Genomic DNA, 13,143 nt, shown 5'->3' with positions numbered 1-13,143 from the left:
GCTCTGCTGTCAATCCTCGTACAGATTAGGCAGTGGCCGCAGTGTTTATTTGGTCACGTGTCTCAGAGCGTGCAAAGGTGCCTATAATTTCTATTCAAATGTCAACTGCCATAGGTGTGTCGAATCGGTTTATTCTTTTATCATGTCACCTGGTGACCTTAACTATGTATGTATCTATCTATCTGTCTATACACACACACACACACACCACACACATATATATATATGTATGTTGTTATATATATATATAGATATATATAATATATAATATATATATATATATACGTATATACTTGCATACATGTTGAAATACTGACTTTATTAATACCAATTGTTGTTCTGTTGTTTTGCTTTACCTAATTGGAATAGAAAATTGTTCCATTTATTTCCTGCGTTATATGAATAGCGAGCATTATGATCTCTCGTTAGCATTTAAGCATTTAATTCCATTTGTCAAACGAAATTGATAACATGATTTATCAATTACTTCGTTGGTCGATAGATATTGCTTCATAGACCCCACCCAACTTTATCTGTCTCTGTTTATGTCATTTTTCTGAATACATGTGAGTGTTTTTGCGAGAACTGACAAAAAATCTGTTAATTAAGTTTGCTGGTCTGTATTTAGTTATGAAAGGAATAGCTATATTAGCTTACCAGTTATTAATATAATATCTGGTATGTGGTATGGATATTGGATTTGGGTTATTCATAAAATCTGGAGTGGTCTGAAACGGGGATATACCCGAGGGTAAATAATGAACAGTATATCCGTATCCATTATCTTTCTATTGTGAACGGAACACAATATTGAATTAACCTGTAAAAATATATTCAGTAAGCCTTTGGCTAATATGATAATCCATCACAGAGGCCATTAACATGTTTTTTGTTACTTCAGTGCTGGTCTACTCTTTCAATCTAGATCTAGAATCTAGATAAAAAAAAACCTCAGATATTACACTGACATAAGCAGATGCATAAGGAGAGGAATGTCTCAGAATAAGAAACATTTATCGAATAATTTCCACGATTCGTAAATGAAAAGTGGCATGAAATAAAAAGGTAGTACATGCATTGAAAATAACGAAAAGGACTTACCTATTAGAAATGCAGCCAGCAAACGTATCCCTAATTCTAAGAAGCGTTGTCCGTCCATTGTTCTTAAGTCCAGGCCTTGCAGAGTCCCTTCGTCAGTGCATGATGGCAGGTCTCTCGCTTTCTCTCTTTCTCTCTGCCTCTTTCTTCAGTTTCAGCCCTTTCCGTTTTCCGTTTTTCTTCCAGGTGAGCTCGTACACTTTTTCCCATTCACTCCTGTACTTCCCGGATCTTGAATATTTCGTTCATGATTTGATTCGATTGAAGACCTTCTCTCTCTCTCTCTCTCTCTCTCTCTCTCTCTCTCTCTCTCTTGATGACTGGATGTTGTACAGACGAAATCAGGGAAGTGCACAGCCTCCTTATCTGGGGAAGAAATAAATAATAGCATTAGCCATCAATTGCTACTGATGCCACAAAAAAAAAGGGTTGTTTTTCTCGTCTATATCTTCCTTCAATTGTGTTATTTGTTTCTATGTTTTTTTCACTAGAAGGTGAAATTACCTGAATTATGAGGCGAATCTAATGTTGCTCATAGGTTTTTTTTCTCTCTATTTTTTTTTTTATTCCGTGCTTGGTAAGATTTTAAACATTCTTTCTTTTAATATCAAGCAGTTCATTTTCTAAATAAAGCTAGTGTGTTGTCGAAGTTCTATATTATCATACTCAGTGAAAAGGAAAGTGACCGAAAGTATTGCAATTTAATACTTCAACCTCATTTAAGTGCCCAAATGAGAGGAAATTGATTTAGGGAACACGGTTTCAATTCTGTAAGATTAACTAATGATGCGCGAAAACTTCCGAATCCGACGGAATAGATGAATGGGAAAATTTTTGATTCCGATAAATCCTTGCATCACCGTCTTAACTTGCAACACACTCGTCAAAAACTTTCTATAATTCTCATTCCAAATTCAATCTCCGACGTGGAAGGACCTCCTTCTTTTCTTGAGGGCGCAATTATTGGATGTGATTGAACTTCTGAGAGAAACACGGCATAAAATTATCAAGGTCCTCGGTGAATGCATTAGCCTCTCCCCGTTCCTGCCATTACAGATAGTCTCCAGCCGTGAGAATTACGCGTCTTGTAACATCTCCAAGAAGGGAGGAGGAGGAGGAGGACGCGTCTTTCCCAGCCCTCCCTGTCTTGGAACTGGAAGCGAAGACGTGCATTGGTAAGGTACCAATTGATCGTCGGAGGGGCAGCAGCAGTGGCTGTTTCCTTCCGATGCCTCACAGCAGAGGAACCTCTGTTGTAAACAAAGAAAAATAAAGAAAAAAGAAAACTTTTTGCTGTAAAAAAAAAAAAAGAAACAGCTCAACTACTACACCTTAATGAAGGGGCTGCATCGATTTATCTCCCATCCGGTGCAAAAACGGTGAATCAATAAATTTTGACTGAAAAAAAGGGCCCAACTATTACACCTTAGTGGAGGGCTTATTTCGATTTATCTAACATTCTGTACAAAACAAGGTGAATCGATAAGTTTTTACTGTAAAAAAAAAAAAAAAAAAAAAAAACAAGCCTATACCACTACACTTTAGTAAAGGGCTTATTTAGACCTAGTTAAAATGTATCCGAACATTTCAGCCGATCTGAATTCTAGCTAAGATCTAAACTCAGGCGTCTAACCAGCGGTGTTTGGATCCCACTTCTGAAGAGGAATTGCTTCATTCGGTGCTTTTCGAATTTCAAAACATTTAGTTCCATGAAATATCTAGAAATATGTCGAGAAAGGGAACGTTCATTGTACGCAACATTTCAAGTCATGCTGAAACAAGGATTGCAATCTGAGACCATTCGAATTTCTTTTGACTCTTTTCATAACTTGTGAAAGAAATGAGACAAGTAATGTAGCTTCACTCAAAGGCAACACGCGTTGCTAATGTCCGTCAGTCATTTATGGTGCGTTATTGAATATTAGAATAGTATTCCCTTAGAATGGGAAAAAATAGAAGTTTATTTTTATATACTAGATATTAACTATTCAGACAAACACTAATATAATATATTATAATTATATATATATATATATGTTATTATATAAATATACATAACATATATATATATATATATATAATATATATATATATACATGTATATATATATAATATATATATATATATATATATATATATATATATATAAATATATATATATATATTGGAGAAGGCCTAGTACAAGACCCAAGTTGATTTGGTCCGAAAAGCTTTAATCCTGTACAAGAAAATTTATATTTTATTTAACCTACAAGAGGATTTTACTTCATTGTTGGATTGGGTTATCCCCATATATATATATATATATATATATATATATATATATATATATATATATTTATATATATAGTATATATGTGTGTGTGTTTATATTATATAGATATATATATATATATATATATATATATATATTAAATATAATATAATATATTATTAACACACATATATATTCTATATCTATGTATGTGTTTATATATGTTTATATGATATATGTGTGTGTGTGTATGAATGTATATAATATATATATTATATATATATATTATTATATATATATATATATATATGTGTGTGTGTGGTGTGTGTGTATTTATATATTGGCGTCTTGAAAAGTTTAGGAAAATCCTGTTTTTCATGTTTCATTCTGATGAATTGCTCATTAAATCTGAACACTTTGAACAAATAAATGAAACTGATTATCGCCAGGAAAAACTTATGATGAAAAGGTTTTGCCTGACAATCAGTATTTTACTTTTTCGCGTGATATTTTTGTTTACATGGAATGAACATTCAGCACTTGGTTTCTTATAAACAGTATCGTTATCTAAGGAGTCTGTATCCGAATACTCCTTAACTTGCATATGCAGACGCTGAATTGTCTACGTCAAAAAATTTGGCAAAGAAAAGAATCTACGTATTTTGAATTTTATGGAAATTTACTGAATGTAGAATTGTTTAGTGTATAAATCCTGTAAACCGATATAGTATCAAAAGTGATTAAGTATCACGTGTAAAAGGAACAGTTCTTCAAAGTAGAAATCAGATTTAAACATCTATCTTTTCATCTCGTAGGCCTTCTTCAAGATGACCACTTGAACAGGTTTCGTTTGATAAAAGCGTCAGTATATTCCCAATGAATTATAGAGGACCTGGCTCCATTTAGAACCCTGGCATCCAAAGTGGGAGGGGAGAGATAACACAGAATGAGATGAGATTATCAATTTTATTTGTTGTGGGCATAGTATGTAATATTAGGGCAGACATTTCACTTCTTTTTAACAAAATTCAATGGCCAACATTCACCTCTTGCTAATACGTACGACGATTCGATTGTTTGTGAAGTCGTAGAGAAATTGCGATCTTTTTGTAGCTACACTCCCTTACGAATGTATATATATATATATATATATATATATATATATATATATATATATATATATATATATATATATATATATATTATATCATTTCATCGACCCATGGGACTCAACAATAAAGCAAGAAAGAAAAAAAAAAAAAAAAAGAAAAAAAAAAAAAAGCACTGAGCCATCGCTAGCCAAGCCCCTCTCCCGTCAATTTCAGATAATTGGATCTGAAATAATGGATTATAGTAAATAGCAACTGATCACTATTCTTCCCCCCCCCCCCCCCCCAACTTCCTATCACTCTCATAACACCCACCCCACCCAACCTTTTTCCCCTTCCCCACCCTCCCCTCACTCCCTCCATCCCCCCCCCCCCCCCCTTTGCCTCACGTTCGCAAGCTTATAGAACAATAGTGATTTGTTTAAGAGGCCTTGCATAACCATCGCTTTGAAATTAATGACAGCGATGGGGCAGCCGGGTTTATCGATGTTTCAGCCGGCTGAGGCAGCATTTCTCAAACACCGAACGCCCTAGCACCATTTGTTAGCAATTACGATATGGCGCCAATATTGTGAGGGCGGAGTGGGGCGGGGGTGCGGGGGGGGGGGGGGGGTGTTCGGTAATTCGAGGCATTGCTCTCAGCGTTTCGTAGGACAGGCATAGTAGTGGGTTCATGGAAGGATAGGTCATTTGCGTGCCAGTAAGCAGAGAAAGTCCGATATGATAGATGTATATCTTTACTTATTATTAACTTTTAATAAGAAACATTTATTAACTGTTACTCTAGAAAGGGTTGAAGTGAACCTTACCATGTAATATTTAAGGATTGGTAAAAGAGACAGGAATGCTAAGAAATTCTCAGTGTCGTGAAAAACATTAGTAGAAGAAAAGTCCACTATTATATAGATGAGTTGTATTGTTACAAAAGACAAAAAGCAAAATTTTTGAAACACCTGAACGGAGTTCATTCTCGGTGTTTAACGTAAACACTTTATTATTGTAGTGTATACATAATACAGTTTATTTGCATAATTGTGGATTTTTATCATACAGACAGGAATTATATTATTGGTCTCTCTCTCTCTCTCTCTCTCTCTCTCTCTCTCTCTCTCTCTCTCTCTCTCTCTCTCTTATGATGCAAAACGGTAAGAATTGGTGGGATTTAGAAATATGGAAAAACTCAAGATTTGTCATTTATTTGTTTATTTATTTATTTACTTATTAATTATTATTATTATTATTATATTTTGTTAAGTGATTTGAGAGTAAGGTGGTGAGAACAAACATATTTGAGTGGGAAGAAGGATTTGAAGGAATAATGAAGTGGATAGTTGTTCCTCCATATAAATGGAGGAGCTATTCGAACTTTATATGTGTATGACGTTTTATACAGGTGGAGGATCCTTGAAGAAGATTGGGCTGAAAATTGATGATTATTGAAAAAGCAGTAAGAATTTATAGACAAAAGAAAGAATATGAATATATTATCATTGACTTAGAAGATTTAAGATGAAATTGATATTAAATACAATATATATTTGTGTTTATGCATCCTGGAGTTAGGACACTATAACTGATTAATTAGCCCAACCAATTTTTAATTTAAAAACGGGCTGCTGTTTGATGGTCTTATGGACGTGCTGCTACACAAAAATCAATTGCTAAGAGGTTTCAAGGTTTAAAATCTAGGTTTCATATATGAGATTTAACATGCTTTCAGAAGAGCGACAGCTATTTTCTTTACGTTACCTAAACAGATATAAGTTTGGAAAAAAAAATCGGCTTAGTCCTCCACGTGGAAGATAAAAAAGAAAAGAAAAGAAAAAAAAAAGAGAAAATTATGCGTCATTCGGAAGTTGTTCATTGCCATCTTCTGCTTCGTATATTTGCGAATGTCATCAAGAATTTGTGGTCGTGTCTTTAGGAATTCTCTGCAGTGTTTCAGGAAGTCTTTTGAAGAGTTTCACCGTTTTTTACGATCGCCCCACATCTTCTGTATATGAGAGTGACTAATACCACTCGCCGGGGGGAAGGGACGGGACCTTCTCCGAAAAGCTTTTAGTGTCCGGGGAATACCGAATGGAATATATATTCCGAAACTTTTGCTCCCCGACAGATTGCAGGGTTGAACTACTTGGGAGGGCCATCAGCCGTCGTCTGTCTGACTCGACAGAAACGGAACCAAATGCCGCTTTGCTCTAATGGAGAGTTAGATTATGAGATCCCCCTCTCATCTCTCTCTCTCTCTCTCTCTCTCTCTCTCTCTCTCTCTCTCTCCTCTACTTCCTTTCTCTCTTTTTTAGGACCATTTTGCCTTGTATAATTTGTACGGATTCCCAGACGCTTGTGTCATGAATAGGAAGTCATTCGTCATAATTATGCAGAAGAAGACAGAGTTGCTTGTAACGACTCTCTCTCTCTCTCTCTCTCTCTCTCTCTCTCTCTCTCTCTCTCTCCCTCTCCTGTGGTCTGGAATCTTTTGGCAGGGGTCTTTTAAAGTACTGATGACCCGAGTTTAAAATGATTGCTTTGTTTGTTCTTCCTGTAAAAAAAAAACATTCTTGCTTGGATATTTGACTGCATCTACTAAGCGAGCATAAAATTGCTCTAGTGTCAGTCGTTAGGTAAGACTTTTGTTTTAAATATATGCCGTACTACCTAGATAATAACTACACCAGTTCTAAGAAGTAAGGAATTTTCGGTTTATAGTTTTAGATTGTGCATTTGTTTCAAGGAAATATACGTTTGCATGTATGCATGCGTAGATGTAATTACTTCCTTAGAACGTTATATACCTCTCTCTCTCTCTCTTCTCTCTCTCTCTCTCTCTCTCTCCATACACACACACACACACACACACACACATATATATAATATATATATATATATAATATATATATATATATATATATATATATATATATATGTGTGTGTGTGTGTGTGTATTTCGCACCCACTGTACTGTTGAAATAAATCCGTAAGCCCTTTATATCAGGAAGGAATTCAAAGGTATTCCACCGGCGCAGCCTCACGCGAATAACTCGGCCTCCTTGACGTGGTAAACTCATTTATTGCCACATTCGTGTACACGAACTTTACGAAGTGTTTTAATTGCGTAAGTTACAACGCGATTATCCCGGCTGGATAATGTACCACATCCAAATCGGCAATTCCCTGCCGCGAAGTTTGTTCCCGTCGGGTTAATTAATAACTAATTAAAGAGTCTCAGGTCTGCGTTAGGTGTCTAGCCTCACGAAATTGCTCCTAGAGTTAAAGAATGGGGTTTCTGGGTGAACTCTTCTTCCAAGAGTTTTGTTGCCTTTGGCAGCGGAGTTGGTGTTGTGACAGGTCTGTCAAGGGCATTTCTTTGATGAGTAGAGTGGTATCTGTGTTTTTTTTTTCTTTTTGTTGTTTTTTCATAAAAGGTAGTGGGTGATTTGGTTTATCATCGTGTTATAGAGATTTATTGTATGGCTTGTTTTTTTGGGGCTATGTTAATCTTTCATCAATTTCAAATACTGTTACGCAGACTCGGTTTTCAAAATTCGGTGACAATTATTCAGGATGTTACCGAAAATTCCTCATAAAAAAAATGTAAGAAGAAGGAGTAGACAACGATTTAAGTTATATGGTATAGCTGACAGAAGAAATTTTGCCTCAAAAAGCTTCTTTACTCCAGTAAATAAAGTCACTATTTTTCTTAACTGTTTTTAGTCTATTTATTTTCGGTAATATGAATTCGTTGAATTTTTAGGCAGATATTGAAAGTGCCACAATAAATAAGAAATTCGTAAACGTTAACTTATCTTGGATAACCAATGTGTACACATTGTGGCGATTCCTGCCAGTAAATGTATTAGAAATTAAGTCAAACTTTCCGTCTAATATGTTGAAAAGTAAATAAAAATGACACTTCCAACATAAAGAAAAAAAAATCAATTTGCCCTGTCTGCGCCATTAGTATTGCTGAAAACTATTGATGGATATCTCGCATTCCCTCCTATTCATACTTCGTTTTACACTTTCCAACCTCACAACACCCTCCCCCCCATTCATATAACCCCCCCCCCCCACGGGATGGGGGGTGAGATACCTCCAACGCCACCACCTGGCACTCCCAGAAGCACAGACCGATGCTACTCTTGGGGAGATTCTAGCCCTTTCCCCCGCCACCACAGAGCAAGGGCGCCGTCCCGCCAATCCCGTTGCCATCGAATTAAAAGATACGCGAATATGGTAATCAGGACGTATCTCTTTTTCGCCGGTTTGTTTTTAAGTTTCCGAATCGCTTCGGCGCGGCGGGGCGATCCCCATCAAAAATCGTTCCGGTCCCCGGGACCTGATGAATGACAACAGAGAACAAAAGCCCGACTTTGCATCTCGATCGGACTTTGCGCCGGCGGCCTATTCACTCCCTCCATCGGGACATGCATAATGAAACACCCATGCCCACATCCCCTTACTTCCTCTATGACAATCTGCATTCACGAAGCACTGCATGGTTCACACACTCCTCCTCCTCCTCCTCCTCCCCTCCTCCTCCTCCTCCCCCTCGTCCCCAACCCATCTCACCCACCCCAGAGCCCCCCATTTTTGATAAGGGGAATGGCCAAGCTAACTGTTTCAGTTGTGACACACTGGTTGAATTTTGGTCTGTGTTTCGTCTCTGTATGCCTCATTGAATTCTGCAATTACAGGATAGCCTGTGTATCTAACACCGAGATCTTTCCTCTTTATCGCCACCTTTTAAGGCGAAATATCAGGAAATATTTCGAAAGCATATTAGCTTTCAGATATGCTGAGTGTTAATACACATTAAGATCTCGCCAAAGATTGCTGTGCCAGGTAATTGAATAAAAGTGGTATTAAAACACAAGACAGTGAGATAGTGTTCGTTACACTCTCAGCATTAAAGTTTTTTTTTTGGCTATGCTATACCACACTGTACCCATTTAATAAATGAAAAGTGATCTAAGGTAAACAATAGTTGTAAGAACTATTCGAAGTCCTTAGCTTTATTGAAAACTTCCTAGTTTTCAAGGTTGCAATGCCTAGGAACAGTTCACGAATACATGGTCCATCTCACAATCGATTAACTGAATAAAAAAAAGCTAATTTACATAAATATAGCCACCAGTATTACAGTAGTTTATATGAATGAACTCGTTCTTCTCCGACCCCGTGTTTTGACCGATGGTCGACAACACGAGGGTAATTTTTCTTAGCAATCTGTGGCACACAGTGAACTCAAATGGCTTTGCGAATAATTGAATGGAACTGCCATTTGCAGACGGCAAAACTGTAATAAAGCTGATGAAACGCTTATGCCACTGACTCACATTGTTTGTTTTGAACTCAACTTTGGGATGACTGGCTATCAGAGAATTTGGGTCGCAGATTTGTTTCTGTAATCCCCCCAAGATCTTAGTTTTAAGTGAAAGAAGAATTTTCGACATAGGATATACAGTTTTTGTACTTGAAATTACAGAGGCCGAATAATCACAAAAAAAAGAAAAAAAAGAAACGACCATTTAAGAAACAAAAATGTGGGGCAGATCTGTGCCATGTTTCCAATTATCACTGAATTATTCCTATTCGTCAAAATTTTATTTTCCCATACGCTGTTGTTCCGTAACTTTTACTTCCCCTTTTCATTTACTATAAATTTTCATCTGCTTTTAAACACTCAACCTCACATCCTTTCCAATGGAAGTTGAGGCATAAACTGGACGCGAAAAACCATACGCACCTCCATTCAAACCTTACCCTTTGTTAATATATGAACTTATATATATATGAACTTCATACATTTTTTTAAACCGTCGGTTGTCTGTGAGACTTTCCCAATACGAACTCCATAATGCTCTCGAAGGAATACCTGTGTTTGTTGTTTAACTTTCAGTTTTCTCAAGCTTTTCATACATTCAGACCTAGAGACACCCATGGCAGCCACTTCACTTGCAATTTCATCAATGTCTTGGGTCGTTACGTTATCCAACTATTGCATTTCTCCCCATAACCTTTCAGCAGGCACTTCATGAACCTTTTAAGATATTCTCTTATCCTTTCAGCGCTGTAATCATTCATGTAATCATTCTTGTAACTTGTATCATAATGTACAGTTATTCATCTTTTCTCGCTGACCGGCATCCATTGGGTGGTAGTCTAGCTAAACAGAAAAGCTGTTTTTGATAAGATTGCTATTACACGCACTTTTCCACTCCTGGTGCTTAAGTGAACAGAACCTGCCTGGAATTTGCGGGAAATGGGTGCAAGTAGTTTTGCCTTAATATATATATATATATATATATATATATATATATATATATATATATATATATATATATATATATATATATCAAATAAAATTATGATTATTTAATAATATGGCGTGATAATGTAATGTGTTCAAAAAGAATTTAATGACCTGTAATGTTATCATGGCATGCTACCGCGTTTAATTTTTAACCTTATCTCCGTTGATTTCATGATTTTTTAAAATGAGCTTGGCTGCCTTGGTAAACAGTTTCTATTCTTTTCCCATTGTAGCTAGTGTCATTTGTCAATGGCAGCGTTCACAGGACTGTCACTTGTAACCAAGGATATAGATTTATTTTTTAAATAAAACTGGTGTTTGGGATCCAGATATGATTCACGAGTTCTCATTAATGGAAGCCTTGGTAAATTCTACTCTGTTAATTAACGAAAAATTATTAAATGGTATCGTTACTTTCCGGGAACCGAGAGGAAATGGTAATTAGTGTTCGACTTTCACATTTTGTTATCTCAAAATTTGCAAGTTTTATGGAACGTATGTGGGAATATCATCATCGATGGGAAAGAAAGAGAGTGTTTTACTTTCCGTAAATCTAATTTACATCCTGTTTTAAAACTTCAGAGAATTGCCGGGCTATGTTTTAAGATTGTTTCGAAAAAGTTGCTGCGTTAAGCTCAGTTCGACATGAATAATCAAACGGGCATAATAGTTTTCATTTCCTCCACGAAACTTTTTGACCAAAACAGATTTTGTTTTTCTAAGATCCTTCATAACGTAGTCTTCGAGATTTTAAACTTTGGGAAATGGAATAGCTTTTTTCTTGGTAGACTAGGCATCGAGGCGCCTTTCAGACCGAAAATTTTTATGGCTCTTTAGACTAAGATCTTAAATGAGATCTCTCACGGGGGAAGGCCTGCTCTCTCTCTCTCTCTCTCTCTCTCTCTCTCTCTCTCTCTCTCTCTCTCTCCTTGATAAAATTCTAGAGGGTTTCGGAGGCTACTCCGAAAAAACATTTTATTATATTAATGAATCACGTAATTTTTCTCTCTCTCTGTGTTTGTATAATATATATATATATATATATATATATATATATACACACATATATATATATATATATATATATATATATATTATATATATATATACACATATATATATATATATATATATATCATCCGATATTTATATAGTAGTGGCCATGGGAATCAGCAAATCTCCAACTAGTGTAGTAAGAATGTGCTAAAATCAAGATGATTTTTTTTCGTCTTGTATAGTAAGACATTTGTATAAACCTATCTTTTAAGAGTTTATTGTTTTCAGTAAATTATTGAGATTTCTGTTCACCGACTACTTTTTTCCTTCTAACATAATATCTAAAAGTAACAATTTTCTAAACTCTAACGATAAAGAGAGTGAAATGGAGGTTTTTGTATCGTTTTTGTTGTCTTGAAGCAATGTTGATTGAGGTGCTTAGGACACCAAATTGATTGGAATCGCATAATAATTACTAGTATTTACAAAGACAATAATGAAGTTGTTCATTCCTTTTCAACATTCTTGGACTTTGTGGTTCCTCCGACGGAAAAAACCGCGTACTAAGGATAATTTTTTTTAATGATAAATCAAACTTGAAGAAAACAAATACTTGTAACAGTAATTTAACAATTCAGTCTAAATCCTCTTCCACTAAATAAACCTTACTCAAAACAAATTACTTCCAGATATAAATTCAAACACAGAACCACGGTTCCAGAATTTACCTAGCAAGTACACATATGAAATAAATGCATAAATAAATACAGAAGAGGCTTCTAAAATCCGGAAACTTAGCCTTGGGGCCGGCCAGACTGCTCCGTTTTAGCTATTTCACGGCCGTTTGGTTAACTGTAATAATTTGTCCCAGGGCGACCAGAGATTCTCTCTTTCCCCGGGATAATTCCCGTAAGAGTTTCAAGTGTACTATTAAATTCCCTGTTTCTGTGAAATATTTGTTACTTAGCAAACCGCAATTTCCGTCTTGTTACAAAGAAAATAGATACATTTTCAACGAGTTAATCTAGCGATAAAGTTTTTTTTTTCTTTTTTTTAGCCACACTCTGGTTGGAATTGAAGTTCAAAGAGTAATTAAATCAGGGGGAAAATTACGATGGTAACTAATATGCATATGTTCAAGACTTTCATATCTTGGTATCAAGGTGAAAAAATACCGGCGTGCATTAACGAGGTATATACTGTTAGTTAGCGGTGCACATTTTTCTCTTTATAGAGGTTTAATGCGAATCAGATTTGTAAAATATTGCGTGACCAGAGTTTTGCTTTCTCTTAAACTTTGATCCTTAGTAGAGTTGATACGCGGAGGACACTAACTGAGATATATCGTTTTCTATGAAAAAAAAAATTGA

The 13,143-nt window shown here is 35.7% G+C and overlaps 1 protein-coding gene across 3 annotated transcripts in view; it reads right to left on the bottom strand.

Annotated features, from left to right (window-relative positions):
* The window catches only part of LOC135207562 (uncharacterized), a 136,869-nt gene that overhangs the window by 46,672 nt on the left and 77,054 nt on the right, over positions 1–13,143 (bottom strand). For all 3 annotated transcript variants that reach the window (XM_064239393.1, XM_064239392.1, XM_064239394.1), the window contains one exon: positions 1,102–1,464. In XM_064239393.1, coding sequence (XP_064095463.1) covers positions 1,102–1,159 — 58 coding nt within the window. In that variant the 5' untranslated portion in view covers positions 1,160–1,464. The remainder of the gene's footprint in view (positions 1–1,101; positions 1,465–13,143) is intronic.

The sequence above is a fragment of the Macrobrachium nipponense genome, chromosome 32 (genome assembly GCF_015104395.2).
Source record: "Macrobrachium nipponense isolate FS-2020 chromosome 32, ASM1510439v2, whole genome shotgun sequence".
Classification (NCBI taxonomy): Eukaryota; Metazoa; Arthropoda; class Malacostraca; order Decapoda; family Palaemonidae; genus Macrobrachium; species Macrobrachium nipponense.
Note: the sequence above shows the minus strand (reverse complement) of the source record. Positions and strands in the feature narration are given on the sequence as shown.